This window comes from Cryptotermes secundus, unplaced genomic scaffold (assembly GCF_002891405.2).
Source record: "Cryptotermes secundus unplaced genomic scaffold, Csec_1.0 scaffold2380, whole genome shotgun sequence".
In the NCBI taxonomy this organism is placed as follows: domain Eukaryota; kingdom Metazoa; phylum Arthropoda; class Insecta; order Blattodea; family Kalotermitidae; genus Cryptotermes; species Cryptotermes secundus.
Genome location: NW_019718033.1, coordinates 388,508 through 409,598, shown reverse-complemented (window position 1 = coordinate 409,598; position 21,091 = coordinate 388,508). Strand labels below are relative to the sequence as shown.

The 21,091-nt window shown below is 43.3% G+C and overlaps 1 protein-coding gene across 1 annotated transcript in view; it reads right to left on the bottom strand.

Annotated features, from left to right (window-relative positions):
- Positions 1 to 19,541, bottom strand: part of LOC111865434 (sushi, von Willebrand factor type A, EGF and pentraxin domain-containing protein 1) — a 105,235-nt gene extending 85,694 nt beyond the window's left edge. The window contains exons 1-2 of the mRNA XM_033752250.1: positions 19,445 to 19,541; positions 203 to 400 (exon numbers count right to left, since the gene is read on the bottom strand). Coding sequence (XP_033608141.1) covers positions 203 to 400; positions 19,445 to 19,532 — 286 coding nt within the window. The 5' untranslated portion in view covers positions 19,533 to 19,541. The remainder of the gene's footprint in view (positions 1 to 202; positions 401 to 19,444) is intronic.
- Positions 19,542 to 21,091: the final 1,550 nt, after the last annotated feature.

Here is a 21,091-nt window from a genome sequence, read left to right as displayed (position 1 = left end):
ACAATGCATGGGGATAACCTTTCAACCACTGAGTATGACGTACTAGCCGACTCCTTTTTTCTTTTTTGTGGTCCGATTCCCCCTAACCTGTCTTACATCAGATCTACCTGGGACAGTGGACAATGAGCTACGTAGGGTTGGTGTGACTGTAGAGAAAATCCTGCAAGAAACAGTGGGTAGTAGTAATCGTAACAAGACTCACCACAGAACGGAATGCCCTCGGGTGTCCACTGACCGTCACGTCCACACACTCGGCGCGCCGGTCCAAGGAGCTCGAAGCCTCGTTCACAGGAGTAAGTGGCCACAGTCTCTGGCCCCAGCGAGTCATCAGAGAAAACCACCGACGAGTGAGCGGGAGCGCCCGGGAATCTGCACGTCCTGCTGCCGGCTGCAGAGCCTACTGACATAAATGCGCACCTTGATTGTTTGGTACAGAAGGCCTGACTTCACCTTCAGCTGTATATAATAACCTTTCAGAGTTCCTCCAACACAAAGCGTAAGGTATTGTGAAACCTAAATCTTTGCTACGTGTGGAGTTTCAATAACTGAATGTTTTCTTGGCTCTCGCAGATGGTATGTGCTGTGTTTGAATTATGTACCCTTCTTGAAACTGGCATAGGTGTCCGGAGATTGGGATTAGCTCTCTATTGAGCCCAACTGAGTACGTTTTACCTGAAGACGAAGGCAGAATCCAGTCTCCGAAACATTGTTTTGAAAAATAAAGAGGAGGGTTTTTAGATAGAGACAAGAGGATGGATAATGTCCAGAAACATACTGTTTGTACTAAATATTTGCTACAGTGGTTTGATAATGTTACTATACGAACTGAATTAATTTTCCCGTAAATTATATCCCGAATACGGGGTCTAAATTAGACTGTACCCTTGAGCAGCCAGCCAACATGAGCTAGCGACAGGGCCACGTTCCACATCAGTAGCAAGTGAATAGAGATGGGTGCTCCTGCAACACAACCATAATTCAGACCTTCCTCTGTGTATAGACTGTGGAGCAGGCACCACTGACTGGTCCTCCTCGGTCATCTGATTCTACAGCACAGCCTTGTTTGTGCTGCTACAGCACGGGTTCAATTAGCTGAAGATAAGGTCTAATGGCAGTCTTCGGAACGCAGTGATGTATATTCGAGTTGAGAACCCAAGTTTACTATCAATTTTCAGACGAAGAATTTACACCAAGGATGTGTACTGTGTCTAGTGCATTCTTGACGGTACATCATAATCAGATAGCAAAGTGGAGCGTTGCGTAATTACAAAGTTACTCGATTCTATTTTCAGCACACAACGGAAACCAAAATCACAACACTGGAAGTCTGACTAAAGACACAAGACTTTTCATCCATGAGGTTCCCTGCTCAGGGTATGTGTTACAGACTAGTAGAAAGGTAAGCCATTGCTTCCGAAGAGAGTGAATAACGAAACAGAAACTAGTAGGCCTGTGCTCAGTGTATCCCGTTAGAATCGCCGCTTGCGAATGTTATAAAAACACTTCGGTACGTCAGACGAGAGCACATTAAAACAAATTAATTTCTCTCACACTGACATGTGGTATTGCGTTTAAAAATGTAACGGGTCTTTCTTCAATCGATTTCACTGTTGTCTGCTGCCAGTGGTAATGATATGTCAAGAAAACGGCGAATAGAAAGCGAGTGTTCTGAAAGGTAATTTATTCTTGGAGGCCATAATTTTTTCGAGGCATTTGTGCATGTTTTTACACTCCGTGGCCTGTAGTCCACAAGCAAACTATACCGACCGATCGACCGCCGCTTGTCTCCGAAGTTAGTGCCAACTTTGCGGATAGAGGGTGTCACTTGGTCAACGCAACGGATCCCCACGAGCGTTAATTTCAGTTTTATAGACCGGAGCTGCTATTTTTTAAATAGTTTCTCTATTATCCTCACGAGGCTGAGTGGACCCAGTTCCAGAACCACTACTTCTCAGAAAATCTGGTAGCGCCGGAAATCGAACCCGGGACCACTGGATCTGTAGCCAGGAACTCTGTCCACTTGAACACAGAGGCGGTCACATGTTTTTACACACAGTGCACATATCGGCGCGTAACAAGGAAGTCATATCTGTTTGTCTTCATATTTAATCTCCGTAACTACTTAGCGCACCATTCAGTGGGTCCATTACAGACGATACTGAAACAGCTGTGAACAAGAGAACAGGTCAGTGGTGGGAGGATACAGCAAGGCGCGTGATTTGGATACTGTGCTGGTCGGCGGCACACCTGCTGGACAGTCCAGTTACTCACTGGCTGTGTTCCATCTCTACAGAAAAGTGTCCGAGAACATTCTCGTGGATTAGTGAACTGACAGCGCGTAACAGTGCCAGTCTGAGCGCCATTCGAACTATTATTTCGGTTATTTTTCTTGTTAATGTGATTATAACGACATCCAGATGAGCAATTCCGTGCATGAAGGAAAACTGGCGACTTCCTTCTACCTAACTCCTTGTGAAAGCGTATCTGTTTTAGGTATTCATTACGGGAAGTTGAGAGTAGAATCTGTCCGTCCATTTCTCCTTGAGGCTTTGATGTCATGTCGCATAATCTCGAGTAAGGGATTCTGAGGCAGTCCTACGTGAAACACAAACCTAAATCAATCGAATGACTTCCCTAAAGTAAGATTGTCACTTTACTTGGATTTAGTAAACTTGTTTAAAATATCAAAACAAAAATGTGATAAGCTTATATAATCTTATATTTAAAGGTAAAATTTTCCCTGTGCTTAACTAGTTAACAACTATACCATTAAGGCGTATGGGGGAGTGGCTGTATAGATCCACATTTTCTTGACCTAGCCACTAGGTGGTGATTTGTCACCTTCACGCTCCGGCCGCCTTACCCCCGAAGAAATAGCCCTCGCTACCCATTGGATAGGAGGTTGGTTGGAACCCAGAGCCAGTCTGGACGACGTGGAGAACAGGAAAGTCTTGACCCTACCAGGACTCGAACTCCTATCCCTCTGTCTTCCAGCCCGTAGCCAGTCGCTATACCGACTACGCTGTCCCGGCTGTTACTCGTATATTAACGGACTTTTTGACTGCTGAAGGGCTAATAAAATGTGACACATCTTCAAGCATATATATTTACACGGCAGTCACTGTAAACAAATGGAAGAGATATGAAAATAAAAATTTAAATGCATTGTGATTAATAAAGACAAAGTTATCTCTGAGCTAAACTAATCAATTAAGCACCACACCATGAAAATATGTGAGGGAGTGGAGGTATAACTCCACCGTTCTAGATCTCGGCATTAGATGGGGGTGAGTGGTCAGATTCACGAACCGGCCTCTTTACTCCCAGGGAAAGAGCCACCAGTACCCTTTGGATAGAAGGCTGGGCGTGCCCCAGAGCCGGTCTAGACACTGTGTACGTGTAGAAGAGAAAAATCGCTTGCTCCTGTCGGAAATCGAATCCCAGCCGTCCATCCCACAGTCCGTTGCTACACCGACTGCGTTATCCCACCTGTACTATGAATTAGTGAAGTATTTGCATTTGTAGCGTGACGGTGCGCAGAATGGGAAAGCTGCGAGTCAGTAGCGACCCGCAGAGACAGCCGGCGAGAGTATACATACCTCAGGAGGTTAGGAAAGACAGACAAAACTCTGAAGTGTGGTCTGGAAACATCGAGGAAGCTGGACTTCGTATAGAAAGCACAGCGAAGATGGGTAAACTGTGAACAAAGCCGTCTTCTGGTATGTGGAGCCGTGTAGATGTTGTGGGAACCGGCGTTCCGAAGGGACGTATCGCCTCCATCTTCAGGGTAGAAAAATCCGCGAGCGAGGAACCAGCGTGCGCAGGTGGCTGCAGTCTGTAACCACACGGCGCCACATCCCAGAAGACGGCACTCTTCACATTCACGGCCGTGAAAACTTCATATCTTACATGGGTTAACTGTGTTTCAAATTACATTACCTACACAGTGATTTCAGCAGGACTAAACATATGAATGAAAGAAAGAACTGTAGAGCATTTGAGGTTCTCAGTGGGGCTTGCAACCTGCTACATACTCGTTTTTGTTAGCTTATTCTTCTGCCTTCAAGATGGAGATATATTCCTCCGAAACGTCGGCTACATTCAACGGCCTAAACGACGTTTTATCTCAGGAGACAGAACTTTTCGAACGAACTCAGTGATTGAAAGCCATTCACTACTGTTCCAAGTAACAGAACATAACGAGGACGGAGGAAGGGCGTTGGTGTAGTTCAGCCAGAGAAGAGCCCACATTGGGAACACAGCCTCATGGGCAGGAGTTTCCCAGTACACGCGCCTTTCTGGTTTCAGTGTGACACACCTGTACAGCCCAAACCGATCTGTCTGCGAGTCAATTGCGAACGCGTGCCACTTTGCCCTTTTTCCGGCTACGCTATTCAGAACAGTGGCGTAGCCCGTGGCTGTGAGAACCACAACTCCGCAACTCTCGCAACTCCGCGGAGCGCACAGGTTCCTGACAAGCTGCTGCTCTCTCAGACATAGTCAGATGGTTCATCTCTTACGGAACCTGAAGTTTCATTAGGAGATCCTAACCCGCTTTACTCATGGCTCGAAATATGATATGAGAACTTATAAAGTTCGTCCATCAATGCGAGATCTTGGATTACTCAACACCGAACCGGTGTGCAAATTTTGTGAATTTATATATTTTTTGCAAAACTCGAAAGTATAATGACGCGATCTAGTTCTTCCGCGTACTTTATCTCCCAAACAAGACGGAACTCGATAAAGTTGGTATGTAAGTTGATTAAATCAAGGAGCAGAATACGAGAGGGAAGTGTAGCAAGCGTAAGAATGTTGGCTTATACAAAATTTTCTTCCGAAAACTTCAATGGAAGATACAATTTTGGGAGAACAAGAGGGTAAATGGAAATATTCGTATACTCTCGTGTTAATGAGGAGACTAGACTCCACACCCTCCACAGAGAATCATATGAGAAGCTTGTGTCAATACTTAAGTGAACTTACTTCTTGCACAAAAACAGGTTATTTCTTGACCGGCTAACACTTAAGAACATTTCATAGAAGATCGTACAGTACAGTATATGGTTAGCTAGTGCTCATATATGTGGGTGTGCACTATAGGGTTAGCTAGTGCTCATATATGTGGGTGTGCAATATAGGGTTAGCTAGTGCTCATATATGTGGGTGTGCACTATAGGGTTAGCTAGTGCTCATATATGTGGGTGTGCATTATACGGTTTGCTAGTGCTCATATATGTGGGTGTGCACTTTAGGGTTAGCTAGTGTTCATATATGTGGGTGTGCACTATAGGGCTACGTAGCTAGTACTCATATATGTGGGTGTGCACTATAGGGTTAGCTAGTGCTCATATATGTGGGTGTGCACTATAGAGTTAGCTAGTGCTCATATATGTGGGTACACTAACTTTTCATTTTGGATTTATCAGTCTTTAGTACACCACATGAAATTGAAAAAAAAAGAAGCTTTTTTTCTTAAATATGGCTCATCGGTAAAATGAGACTGATACTAACACAAAACTCAATCTCAGTAAGATCTATACATTTCATCTGTGATGCATTTCGATGGCCTCTATATTTAAATAATCGCATGGAAATTTTTCTGCAGTGTAATATCTCTGCTGTTCGTTACATTGTCAGCATGGAATTTAAGGCTGTTCAGTTCAAAGGCTGAGCCGATCACAGTGCCCGCGCGGTGTAAGGCATGAACTGTCTTCGCTTGCTCAAACACTTGTGTCGTGGGTTCGAATCCCACTTAAGGCATGGATGTCTGTGTATGCGTTTATTCTGTCCTTGTGTCGTTCTGTGTGTAGGCAGTGGCCTTGCGACGGGCTGATCTTCCGTCCAAGGAGTCCTACCGCCTGTGTATAGGATTAAGAAACTGAAAAACGGCCAAGGTCCAAAAAGGGCTGTAGATAGACAGATAGATAGATAGCTCAAAGACTTTGCTGCTAACCAGATTAAAATTTTCAACAATAATTATACAAATGCAATAATAAAGGGAAGACAAATTGGAGTACGCGAAATTAATAAGGACTGAAGTGGATTATCTCTGACCTCTGAACGGATTACGCCTTTCCAGTCTGTGTCTCTATTTTCGAGGCCTTTCTCCCGTCGTTATATTAATTAAAGGTTAAAATATCGAAGCTTTTAAACTGTGGCTACGCACCATTAAACTGTAGGGCAATTTTTGAGTGATGAACTGAATGAATGTGGAAGCAGTTTTAGCCCGGTATTTTGCTGGAGACAGTGAGTACAACTGGAAAAAATATCAATCCGAATCGAAATCATCCTATATTGAAGGCACATTGTCCTTGTTATGCAACCTGTCTCAATAAAAGCAGATCCGAAGGCATATTATCATGAAATTAGGGTCCCGTGGCAATCTCCTCTGAACACTGCACAGAACTTTCGAGCTATGAAAAAATACGGGAGAATTTCGTCAGTAAGTGAGTGCCTCTAGGCCAGTGGTTCTCAACATTTATGAGACCGCGGCCCAGTAAGGTCTTTTTTTATAAGAAGAGGGCCCAGTCCCAACAAATTTACTCGTAAATACCTTTCCAGTTTTGTTAAAGTTCATGCATTAAGCTAACTATAAAATATTTATTCATGAAAAATGCTTAGAAAATGAAAATGACAAATTTCAGGAGAGCCTCTCGCGGCCAGGTATAATTGATGCCAGGGCCCACTACTGGGCCGCGGCCCGGCGGTTGAGAAGCACTGCTCTAAGCTTCTCAACACGGACTCAAGACGTTGTTCTTATGGTGCTAAAGGAAGCTCTTTCTGTTCCTCTAATGAACCGTCACGTGACTCTCGTCATTAAGTGTCGATGGCCAGTCACACGTAGCCAGTATCCGTTCCATTACGGTCCCTGCAAACGACAGTACATTGCTCAGGGTGAAGAATGCGCTGCCGCAGGACCGTATTTGGCGATCTTAAGACGCGGATTGTTAGCGATGGGCGGGAGGTCAGTGGCTGCCCCGTAAGACATAATTGGTAATGTTCCTGTCAATGGTAATCCGGTGCCTGAGGCCCTATTTGGAGTGAACGAACTGCAACAGAAGTCGCATTTTCTTGACAACTACAACGTAAATAGATAACTGAAAGATATTATAAATACTTAACTTCATGAGCTCCTTAAGCGTAGCAGAGAACAGTTTTATAAAAATCTGTTCGGTCATGGAACTATTACAAAATGTGTGAATACTAAATAGTCATATTATGAGTCATCTATGCAATCTATCTATGGTTCTGCAGCGCTTTGTTGGAACTTGACCGCTTTTTGATCTTTTACACGGTCGGTAGGACTCCTTGGACGGGGGATCAGCCCGTCGCAAGGCCACTACCTGCACACACAGGACAGCACAGACACAGAATAAACGCATATTAACATCCATTCCTCAAGTGTTTGAGCGGGCGAAGACTGTTCATGTCTTAGAACTCGCGGCCGCTGTAATCGGCATCATTTATACAGAGCGCACAAAACTGATGCACAATGTAAAGATGAAGTCTGCATATTTTTCCGTCGGTCCACTGTTCATCTCCAAAGCTAGAGGACGGCTATCCGAATTGCTATTGAAATGTCTACATTAGTAACTGCCGGAAGACTTTATTTTCGGTTTACACTCGTTCAGTACAATACAGTCACCTTCCTCTTCTTCTCCTTCTTATTCCACAAGGATTGAGTCATAAATCCCGTTCCGAAGCTAAGTAAACTGACCCTTCTCTGTTCGTCTAGGACGACCTGTTTATGATATTTCTTACGCGGGACCAAATTGATTAGTTTTAGAAAGCTGTAATCAATCACATCAGAATATACAAACCTGTACAAGTTTAGAAATTTGCCATTTTTGGGGATATAGCGCCATGCAGTATGTATATGAGCCATCATTTCAGAGGAACGTAACGCCTCCATCTTCAGGGTCGAAAATCAGCCAAGCAAGAAACCAGCGAGAGCAGTTGGCTAGGCAAAATAAGCGGTCAGTTGGGAGAGCAGTTATTTAGGGGCCAGAGATTAAGAGGAGGTGGTGTTGTTTTTTTTTAACATTCCTTGATATTGCGAAAATTTAACGAAATTCAAGGAAATATAATTTCTGGTCTTGTAGTCCAAATTTCGGGAATGACCTTGTGGGAAAGAAGAAAGAAAAATAAGAGGAGGAGGAACTAGTATGAGTAAAAGAAGCAGATGGACAGAGAGACAAACCGATATTTTCAAAAAGACTGTCATACTGCACGCTCGTTTGTTTCCTGATACGTTCTCTACAGGCACACAGCCTTCACCTTGGCTTGGCATTGTGAAGGTGCAGCACGCCCGGAAACTAGGCCTCACACATCATTGCAGTGCGCTGACCTAGACACGTTCCGTTACAACCTGCTGGGTAGTTATGCAATATCAAACTTGTCTTTGTTTATCGAACTCACTGACATGTTCTTGCAGGTCTGTTATCTGTCTATTTCGGACCCTGTAAATAGCAATAACTCTACAACGTCGAACGGAAGGACTGTGAACAATGAATTGGAGAGGATCAGGAAGGAAGCAGTCGTGACCTAATTTAAAGTACTATCACATAATGTGGCTGGAGGGACTGAGGAGAAGGACGAAAAACCGCATTGAGAAGAGTCTGTGTTTCACCTGATATTCGAACCAAGCACCTCACAAATATAAATCAGAGGCGTTACCGTTTCAGTCGAATTGCTCAGAAGATCATTTATCTGATGAAGGTCAGTTATGCGAAATAATTATGGGCGGATATTGGTCAAGATCAATTTGTTGGATAAGTTATAACTGTCCTCAACATTAAATTTAATACTGTTTCTAGCATTAACAATATATTATACTGTCACATGTATTAGTGACTAAAGCCGAGGGTTTGGATTGCTGAGCCGATTTACTGGACATTCACTAGTCGTAACTACAAATAATTATAACACTTTCAAGATTACTGTAATTATAATACACAAATAAAGTCTTCTATATCTGCTTACACTAGTCGTTGCTAGGTAACAGATCTCAACAATGGCTATTCCTCGGCTGACAAACTTACAGTCATCTGTGAGCCGATTGTCTAGAGAAAATGTGGGAGCCTCGACGTCTCGCAACCCTATGGGCCTCCACGGCCTGTAACAGGGATAGAATTACCTTACCTTTACCTCTTTACCTACATTCTCATTGATTCTTTTACAATCTATTGATTCTTTTCCAATCTAACTATCCCGTTTGAATTTCCGAGAATACGTATATATATATATATGTTGTAGCGTGTTGGGTTACTGAAGACGCCGTTCAGATTGTTAATTGGTTTATTTAACAACCTACAAGTCTCGGCTACAATTTATTACAACAATGTTACGGGTTTACACACCTTACAAACCCCATTCGCAATAATCTGTTCACTCTATCTTTAGTAGTCTACACGTATTCACAGTACGGGAGCTATATAAGTGTCCCTGTGTTACAAACTCCCAATTACTTCTCACTTATCAGAAACTGTCACTGATTATCACACGCGTCCGGTTCTTCTTTCCGCGACTGCTGCTAGATTCCAACTGTGTTGCTCCGGCTCACACACTAACTCTCGCTTGCTGCTCAGCCGGCTTTTATTCCGTTCGCTGTTGTCTGTTGCCCGTGTCAACAGCGGCGTTGCTTGCCTCGTTACAGTAGGAAGCGGTGCCACGTAGCCCGGGGGGGAGCGCTGTCTCACCTGCTACGTCACCGTGGCCAGAGCTGCCACGTAACTGCTGGGGGAGGAAGGGGGTGTCCTCCATAGCGCAACACGTTACACTATATAGTCCGGGCACAGAGACTCGCTCTATCGACGAGACTCAACTGATCAGCCTTTCATCTGAGGACAGGGACAAGAGTCCAGTCCCAGAAACGTTGTTTTTAAACAAAAGAACAGGACGACGGATGTCAGAAAGCCAACTGTCGAACTTTCGTGAATGGTGAGCGGCTTATTTCGAGATACAATGCCGGAATTCTTCCGAAGAGGCCTACAAAAGCTGGGTTTCTGTCCGACACTTCATGCAGCTACCTCCCAGATACAAGTCTACAGCGTTACCGCTACACTCACTTGCTCGGTTTTGATCTCGACAATTGGTTTTACTCCTTAGTTTAACTATAATAAGCGAAATATTTGCTTCGTAACAAAACACGTTTTTCAGGTGTGTGAAGTGACATTATGAGCACACAAGACATGCAGGTGTGACCAGGTTAGCAGGTGAACACAAACTCGCGTGCTTTATGAGCAATATCGTCTTGTGAGGTAACATTGCAGTAGTATTAACTTAGGTAACGAAACAACTTACTGAACGGCTAACAAGTTTAAAAAATGACTAATTATCTGCTCATAAACAAGGGAAGACACGACATCGCCAATACAAAAACCGGTTTTTAACACGATTCTCAACCACTTCAGTCAACTTAACACTTCTCACAACCTGTTTCTCCAAGATCCATTTTAATAAGTTTAATATTATTTTCCCACCTCCTCTCGGGATTCCAGGTAGGAACTTTACAAGACATTTCTCCGCTAAACATTATTGCGTGTTTCTTTTCCACATTGTAATTGCACTGCCCACTCAATTAAACTCCTTATTTTAAGTAAACGGTAAAGGTAAAGCTATCCCTGTAACAGGCCGTGGAGGCCCATGGGGTTGTGAGACGTCGAGGCTCCTACATTTTCTGGACAGTCGACTCACAGATGGCGATGAGTTTGTCCGTTATCCCCAGGAACATTCCTGGTACTCATTTATGTTAGAGGCTGAGTCGACCCCAGGGCCATATCGCGTAATGTGGTTGGAAGGATCAGGTCAATTGAAAAATACAATGACCTCATTGGGAATCGAATCCGCGACCTTCTGACTTGTAGCATAGTGCCTCAACCAACTGCTCTACCGCGTGCCCCTTCTCTCTTCTCTAAGCTTAACAATAGAAGAGCACCCAGTACAAACACGATCACAAGAGCAATCGACGTGCCGGCCGAGATTTGAATCGGGCACCTCTCGAGCTGTTACCAGTTGACCCAAACTTTGAAATTTGTAGGGTTAATATTTAGGGTGTAGGGGCAACGCAAAAACCGATGCCAATCAGCGTGAGCCACTGTCGACACTGTACGGTTTTCGTGAAGTAACATGACTTGATAAGAATGGAGTGTTTAAACCGATGTTTAGTTCTCTTGAAGTTTTAGCGCTTTGGAATGGCAAACCAAAGAGCCAGACATCAGCTGCTGTATCGAAAAGCTACAACTAAATCAGGAAGTGGACGAGGCTAATCAGGAACTTAACATGCAATGTAATAAATAAGATAAGGCGCCCTTTCATTATTAGAGAACGGTGAGGACAACGTCCTGAAGGCTTAAGAAAGACGTCAGACGAAATGACAAGGAAGAGTACTGTTAGGAATGTATATTTATTATCCTCTTAACAATGTATTATTATAGGTGTACACGGATAGTGACGCAGTTACGTTCCTGGAATATACTGCGAAAACTGAAGAGTCTTTTAACATACGGCACTGAGCCTGGAAGCTACAATCCTGAGTGGACAGTTTAAAATCATGTCTTATTTCGTGGTTTTGAATTACGCTCAGGGCAGGGATAAATTATAAGTATTATTATTATCATTATTATTATAAGTATTATTATTATTATTATTACTATTATTTATGCACCAACTGGTAATGTTGTTTGCAGAGACATCGACGTTTCGGAGCCAGGAACGTTCTCCATAGTGGTTCTTATAATATGGTATAAATATTATTATTAGGTAGGCCGCACACCGATATGCGTCAAGACATGTAACAGTCAAGACACGATGTCTGCGACATGACGCAAAGAGAGGAGCACAGTTGAAAAGAATGAGATTATGAAACCCACCGCACACACCGGTCTGAGTCATGATGACAGCATCCCTAATAGGATGCGGGGGGGGGGGATTACGGGACTTTCCTAAGAATGAAATCCGCTTGTAGGTCTATATAGGAACACGCGCAAACCGAAAACGCGTAAGTTTATCTTGCTAATTTTCAGTTATATAAATTTCCACGCTTTCCCTTATTATCCTCTTCAAGAACCGAAAAAAAGAATATGAAGGCAAAGTCGAAAAACAAAAAAGAAAGGAAATAGGAATGACCCCGGTGGAAGTAGAAGACCTAACTGCAGGATCACAAGCGTTCAAGGTCAATAAATGTGCTAGAATCTTCTCGGGTGACCAGCGATGTCACAGAACTTCCGGTTCCGGTCACCCTAAGCCACGCTACTGTAGCTGAGTGGTAAGTCACGCAAAATCCCTTCCCCCACGTTACCTGAATACTTGACAAGACGCACAATGTGACTGCCACTGCTTTCGTGATTTTGGTAGGTGCCGTTTTCGAACCATGGCCGAGTGATTCCTGGGTTATATAACGGCGCCTTTCACCTGCATTGGTTATACAGCGCCGAATGGTAAGTTGGCGCGTAGCTAGTCATGTATGGCAACTATGTGAAGGTAAATATAAGAATATTATATCAGCACGTACCTGGACGGACTGAAAAAACCACGAGAAACCACACACGGGATAACCGGTCTCCGGGCCGAAACACGAACCCGTGACTTCCAGAATATGGGTGCAAGAGACTCAACCGCCACGTTCGGAGAATCTCGGACGAAAGACTGTACATCTTGGCTAATTAGACCAACAAGTAAAAGGTAAAGTTGTCCCTGTGCTTAACTAATTTAGCACTACGCCACAAAGTATGGGGGAGTGGGTGTACAGATCCACGCATTTTTGATGTCGGCATTAGTGGTGAGCGGTCGGCTTCACGCCCCGGCTGATTCACTACTGGAGATAAAGCCCTCGGTATCCGCTGGATAGTAGGATGGGTGGGTCGCAGGGTCTGGAGGACACAGAGAGGAGAAAAACCTCGACCCTACCGGGACTTGAACTCCGACCTCTCCTATGTCCAGCCAGTAGCCAGTCGCTATAAGACTACAATTTTACCTGCTCTTTCATATGGTCTCTCGCTCTTTGGGAAGAGTAGAATGACGTACGCGAGAGGAGAAAAGTAACTGGCTACAGAAAATCACAAAATACAGAGTTTCATAACTTGCAGGCCTACTCTTTAGTAACTATTGAAGATAAGTCGAATAAATGAGGATAGGATGGGCGGAACATGTAACATGCAAGGGACGGACGAAAAATGCATACAGAATGTTAACCGGGAAACATGAAGGGAAAATACTACTTTGGAAACTTAGGCGTAGATGGAAGGAAAATATTAAGATTGTATCTACATGCAAGAGCGCATGTGAATGTGAGACAGATACAGTTCACTCATGATGGGTTTGATGGCAGTCTCTAGTGAACCTGATAATAAACTCCGGATTCGATAAAAGTAAAGTAAAGCCTTACCCGGGTGAGCGACTGTCCAGTTTCTCAAGAAGACATCTCCATTTTAATATCATCGTCCAATTTATGCCTGCATATCGCAAGTAGTCTTTCCCCTTTGGGGTTTCCGAATAATATTTTGACGCATTTCTCATGTCCCATGCATGATGCATGTTTCGCCCATCTCATCCTTGATTTGGTCACTCTAATAACACGTGATGAAGCACACAGATTATAACGTTTCTCCACTGCATATAAACATTTACTGGCAGTGCAGAATGTCCGCGAGTCTGACGTGCACACGGAATTATATCGCTCCAGCTCAGGGACTGTTCATTCACCCCCAGTCCAAGGTATCCTATTCAACAGCGATATGGAAGGATTTATGGTTTCAGAAGTAATTCTGAACCACAGAAGCCAGAGGACCTCATACCGTACATGAGAGTTACGACTAATGTTTCATGTGAAACTTATGTCTGTACGCTTATATTGATGGGATCTGTGTTCATACGTAGTGTTCCCCCCTTTTCGCAATCAGCTATTCTAGAGAGTAAGTTACGATTAGGGCCGCGTCATAGCTCAAGCGGTTAGTCGCTGGCTTCCCACCGCGGCGGCCCGGGTTTGATCCCGAGTATGGTCAAGTGGGATTTGTGGTGGATAAAGTAGCACTGAGGCAGGTTTTCTCCAAGCACTTCGGTTTCCCCTGCCAATCTTCATTCCACTAATTGCTCCACAATCACCCTCACCTACCATCTGGGGCTGGTACAATAGGCCAGAAGTGGCTGCAGTACAGGGGACTTAGTCCCACCTTACTAGCAATAACAAAAGGGACGTAAAGTTGTCCTTGTGCTTCACTAATTAGGCGCTACGCCATGAAGACGTACTCGAACTCCGATCTCTCGGCCGTCCAGCCCGTAGACAGTGGCTATACCAACTACGTTATCCCTGATCAGAATTTTAATATGAATACAATAACACAAACTTGGCCGAAACCTATGAGGTAACACATGAAGAGACTACACACATGCACACACCCCTCATTATGCAATTCAGTTTTATAGAGATCAGTACGTCGCAACGATTCGCACTGCCTGTAGAACCCAATTCAGATAGCCCAGGTTACAGGACCCCTGTCCATCGTGGCACAGCTCATGGCCACAATTTTCTCGCCTCTGTCTTCTGCAAGTCGTTCAGACTGGCTCCGGGGTCCACCCAACCTCCTATCCAGTGGGTACCGGGGATAAAGCGGCCGGGGTGTAAAGCTAATCACGCACCTCCAACTAGTGCCGAGGTCAAGAAAATGTATATATATACATCCACTCCCCCATACGCCTTCATGGCGTAGTGCTTAATTAGTTAAGCACAGGGATAACTTTACCTTTATTTTTAGACCTCAGTAGGCCTATTTATTCAGCGTGTGGCAGGGGAACCTCCGATTTAAATGATGCTGTAACTGTAGCATTTTTAAGCGGAGGGAAGGTGTTTCGCCAACCGTGACTACGAGGTACTCTCTGCCTCAAGGTGTAGGCACGTCAGGTGGCGCTGAATGCCGATACAGCACAGCATTACACTGAACATAACCCCCACCGTCGACATGCATGTCTGAGCAAATATTTCAGTATCTTAACAACAGCCTGTGTTTATATTTTAGTTTAATATTTAGTGTTAAGGAAAGTACGTGGACCCAGTAGCGAGACCACAACAAAAAGCTGAAAAAACATGCGCAAAGAGGATCTTACGTTCAATTTTGTTCCAGATAATGTCGTCATAAAAGTCAAAGAAAATCATAATAGCCGGAGTTCAATGACCTAAATCAGACACTTCTTATGTTGATGCGGTTAATTTCTTGCAACAGAATTAAATAATATAAAGAATAACTTCCAAACAATTTCATAGGCTATTGCACATAATGATCTGGAAGTAAATATGTAACTCATATATACGAGCAACACACAAAAACAAACCAGTACCAAAATCATAACATGACTGTCGATAGTAACAGGTTTGCACTAAATTATTTTACAAAGTTTTAAAATTTAAATGACGGATAAAACAAAATTAGTTATGTATTGAAATTAGAAGAGTACGTTTCGAAAATGGGGGCACGCGGTGGCTAGTTGGTTGACGCACTATGCTACCAGCCGGAAGGTCGCGGGTTAAAGCCCGATGAGGTGGAGTTTTCAATTGACCTAATCCCTCCAGCCGCACTATGGCCCTGGGGTTGACAGCCTCTAACAGAAATGAGTACGAGGAATATTCCTGGGGGAGGAGGGAGAAGGGCGGCTGGCGCATAAGGCGGACGGCCTCACCGCCATCTGTGAGCCGACTGTCTAAAGAAATTGTGGGATCCTCGACGTCTCACAACCCTATGGGCTTTCACGGCCTGTTAAAGCGATGGCTTTATCGTTTACCTTTACCATTTCGATGTTTTCTACTACACAGTTTGAAACTGTTATCCAATTTTGTGAAGAAGCATCTTAGAAGCTGCCCAATTGGGAAAGGAAGTAAAAGCGAGGATAATATTAAAACGGATTTTAGGAAAACGCACGTGAAAATGTAAACGGAACAGAACTGGCTCTCTGTAGGACCCAATGGTATGGAGATTTGCATTCGAGTTGTATGGGATTGCAATTTTCGAGAAACGTGATATAATATCATTTTGGGGACTTAAAACGTGCATCGACGCTATACAGCGTGCACACTGGCAGAGTCGTTAATATCCATCTTAAGAAATAAAGAAGATGCGCATCTTGTAATTGCTTACAGATAACAGATTCAAAATAAAAATTATTTATATAGGATTTTCTGTTCTCACAGAGGTGGTTATGAAGAGTTATATTTTCTGGGATATAATGTGTGTAGCCCGTTGAAAGTTACTCTATGTTTCAGAGGAAAATGTCACCTCCATCTTCAATTTCGAAGACTAAAGCAAGCAAGAAACCACCATGAAACAGGTACAGTAGCCAGACACCTATAAAAAGGGCAGCTTGTGTTTGCTACCTGCTTCATGTTGGTTTCTTGCCTGATCTATACTTCGACACTGAAGATAGGGGCAAAATGTTCTTTCGAAACGTCGTTTGACTTCCAACGGACTGTACGGCGTTATTTCCTAGAAGACAGAAATCTCCAGAACTATTTATCGTTGTGATGCATATGTGCGGATTTAGCACCTGAATTTACTTGGTTTCTTCAAGTCAGGTTTGAATTGGCGAGGCCTAGTTCCTCAAATTGAATCACCATCCGTTCCCCAAGCACGAACACGGATCAACGTGTCCACAAGCAAGTAACAAATGAGAGCCCAACAGCAGCTTGGCCAGGATCACTTTTTGCCGCGTTCGCAACCCTGCAGGAAGTCTACGTATCGAGTTCGCAGGAAACGATTCGAGAACCGCCGGACGGATTCTCACGAAATTTGATATTGGAGAGTTTCGTGAAAGAATTGTCGAACTAATTAAATTTATAGTTAAATCGGACAAGTGTACCGACCTTTTTACGTGGTTGCCTCCATGTTTTTCTGCGCGTATCTCGTCAAATACTTACGGTAGAGAGAAATGCTCCGAACAAAAGTTTTATTCAAATAGGAAATACATATTTTATTTCCAAAAAAATTCTTCGCGAATCTTAAGCTTTTACTAATAATTTTAGTAGAGGGGATGATACGGGTACTTTTCCGAACATGCATATTCAACAGCCAACAATGGCCAGCTGAACACAGTCGCAATTTAAACAACAATATAAAGTATTCATAAAGCCTATAGTGCGTTAAAATCGTATTTCTATCTGTACACCGCAGTTTACTTAGCGGTGCTGTGAATAACCGACGACAATATATATATATATATATACATAATATTGAATGATTGGATGATAGTAAATAATGAACTTGAAATGGCGTGAAAGGAAGAGATCGTGGCATGATTTAAGGTGTGCTCTAGTACAGTATGACTTTGAAGCAAACATTAAGAAATANCAATACAAGTATATGTATAATATTGAATGACTGGATGATAGTAAATAATGAACTTGTGCTCTAGTACAGTATGACTTTGAAGCAAACATTAACAAATTTATGAATACAGGTATTCCTCGTTTTAAGAATTTTCGCTACAACGAAATGTGTTCATTTGTACCTACTTTTCACTTAACGAAGTTCACTTTTATTATAGCGCATAACTTACTTTCGTCAATTCGGCGACTTTTACGCGTAAACGTATATGGGAATTTAATTTTCGATTTACGAATGTTTACCCTACGAATGAAATCAAGGGACGCTTATGTGTAATTCCCGTTTAGTGCGTGTCCTAACAGTGCACAATGAAGCCTTGATACTGGTTGTTTATTCGTTCAATACTGGTACTTTTTAATTTCTCACCAGTTTCGTAATCACCACTTAAGAGTGAATAGTTGCTTGTTACGAGTTTATCGCAGTCTCGATTATTTTATTTATAATTCTATCGGTCGAGCGCGCGCGTTAAGTGTACACTGTGCACCTAAGTACAATTGTGTTGCAGGCGACCATTGCAGAAAGGCTATAAGGTATCAGCTTTCTTCTATTCTTCATTTTGGGACCGCCTCTGTGGTCTAGTGGTCAGAGTTTCTGGTTACAGACCCAGAGGCCTTGAGTTCGATTCCCGGCGCTACCAGATTCTCTGAGAAGTAGTGGTTCTGGAATGGGGTCCACTCAGCCTCGTGATGATAATTAAGGAGCTACTTGAATGGGAAAGTGGCGGCTCTGATCTAGAAACCCGAAACTAACGGCCGTGGAAATTTGCTGCGCTGACCATGCGACACCCTCTATCCGCTAAAGTTGGTACTAACTTCGCCGACAAGCGGCGGTAGTTCGGTCGGTATAGTTCGCTTGCGGGCTAAAGCTACGGAGTTTGTTTTTTAATGGAAGTATAGTGTAATCTGGTCTAGTTATGACATTCGAAAGACTTACATTCAATTGTATATTCAAATTTAATCGATGAACGGCAAAATGACATTAAATTTTAAAAAATTAGCAAAGGTATCAACAGAAATACAGCACCATTGGCATAAATAATGCTATTTGAATGCAGAGTGGTAATGGACGTTGAAGACACTGCCGAAGTCTACTTGGATTATCTCTCTTACTTAATCTGGAGAAAGTAAAAGAGAATCGGTAGATATTTCTGATAGCCCATCTGCTATATGAGTCTTACAAAGCCAGTATTAATTAAGATAAATGTTTCAATTTTTGTTGCATCTGTATAAGACATACTGCAAGGATCAGAGTACTCATTGAGAAGCTAACCGCCACTCTCCTAAACAACAAGTTACCCGCTTTTATGCGGCCCTCATTACCATATCCTTGGCCAGTGGAATGCAGTTCTCACACACACTTAATTTTTTAACATCCTTTTTTAATGTAGCACGCGGTAGTGTATTCGGTTGAGGCACATGCTACAAGGAGGAAAGTCGCGGTTTCGTGTCCCGATGACATGGATTTTTTTCTTCAATTAACCTAACCTTACAGACTCAGTCTCTAATAGAAATGAGTACCAAGAATCTTCCCGGGGGGTGAAGGTCTGTCCGCACGTAAGGCTGACAACCTCACCACCGTCTGTGAGCCTACTATCTAGAGAACATGTGGGAACCTCAGCGTTTCACAACCCTATAATCCTTCATGGCCTGTTTAGAAGGATAGCTTTACTTTTTTACATTATCTTCAAATATGAGCCTAAGTCTCCCTAGCCGTCTTTCACATTCAAGTTCTTATGACTTCAGTGTTGCATGCATTTATCATCTGCCCATGCGTGTTACATTTCTCATCCGTCTCGCATTTCTTCGTTTCATCAACTATGTAAACTATGGAGCCCCTCAACATGCAATTCTCTCCAGCCTCCTGTAAGCTCCACACGCGCTACAATTCCGCAGATGCAAGAGATTTACACATTTTCCTGAAGTCGTCACAAGAATGAGAAGATCCAGTGAGGGAATTTCAAATCAATATTGTATTAAATTTACCAATCATCGCACGATGCATGCGTTTAAGTGGCGTGGAAAATTCGACTTGACGGTGTAGCCACCGTTACTTAACGAATACAAGAGCACACTCACCACGCATCGAAGCCAGTAGCAGCAGAATAACAGCCAGTCTGTCACTCCACATCATCCTACAAAAGAACACCATCACAGCACTGCGCATACCCGCGCATCTGAGCAACATCTGACGGTCGCTTGGAGGAAACGGGGGCAACAGAAGAAGATCCGCAAGGAGGAGGGTATGACGTAGGCTTGGTCTGGGCCAATAGCAGTGAGGTGCAGTAACTGTACTAGTATGATGACGTCGCGCCTCAGAGGATCTGACGTTTTTAACATTTTGTTTTATGCACAAGAAAACCTGTAACGCTTCTCATTATAAAACGTAAGAAACGGTGTGAACCTGACAGGATCCCATGTGACACTAATGGAGCTCGAGAGAAGTTGCTTACCATGCACCATTCACGTGGCACAGAACAAACATTTCGGAGAGACAGCTACAAGTCAAAATTTCATTCACGAAGTTAACGACGTGGAATGGTTGCCACTGTTCAGTTCAGAACATTCTGTCTTTCCGCCTTCCTCACAAATCCTGAAGACTAAACTCTAAAGAAACTATAGCAATACCTGTTGCACCGTACGGTTCAGAAACTTGTGCTCCTTCCCTGCGGAAAAAGCACAGATTGAGGATATTTTAGGACAACAAGCTAAGACATACTGAAGAGAGATATTCATGAAGTGGGAATCATTGTGTGGCTTCCTATCATCACAAAACGATTGAGAAATTAAAATTTAATTACAGAATGGCCGGTGAAAATCAACGGTAAATTGAAAATATCAATATAGGGATCCTATTTTCTGTAGGTCGAGTCAGAGAACTCCATTCCTCGTTAGAAACAGTAGACTGCTCGATCGTTAATGATGTACTACATAACCTGGGTTCATGCAACTTATTAACCTTCGAAAATTCGTTAACTGTGGTAATCCTTAACTCTGTAACTTCAGAGCTCTCATTTCACGGTTACGTTACTTCATACATACATGGATACAAAGTTATGCAACCCTCCTGACGGTAGCCGGGATAGTACAGTCGGTACAGTTGAAGAGGACGGTCGAATTATCAAGTTCGAGTCCCGGTAAGGGCAAGGTTCTTCACCTATCCGTGTTGTCCAGACCGCTTCTGGGCCCCATCCAGCCTCCTATCCAATGGGTAATGAGGGATTTTTCTAGGAAGCAAAGTGGCCGGAGCGTAAAGCTGACCACTCACCTTCAACTAGTGACGAGGTCGAGAATATGTCCATTCCCCCATACGTCTTCATGACGTAGTGTTTGATCAGTTACACTTTACCTTTTTTACGTTAACACTCCTGAAGGCACCAGGAGCCTGGAGGCATGCGGTTGGCGATCTCTGTTCTAAACCATCGAGCCTATCACGGAAAGAACAGAGACCGTCACTGAGGATAGGAATAGGAGCTTTCAGGTGTTTATCCAGTTTCCTCGCCACAGGATATATAGCTCTGTCGTTTTTAGGACGCAAATTCCAAACTCTCTTCCGTATAATATTTGTCTGTTTATGGTTCATTTAATAATGCTGTCAGTAGCTACGATCACGTAGCGTCGTATGATAGGGTGATCATGAATACTGAATTCAAAAGGACGTGGTAATATGCCGCCATTTGCCTGAAGTGACTGAGTATAACCAGAACAAATTTCACTCAGGACACC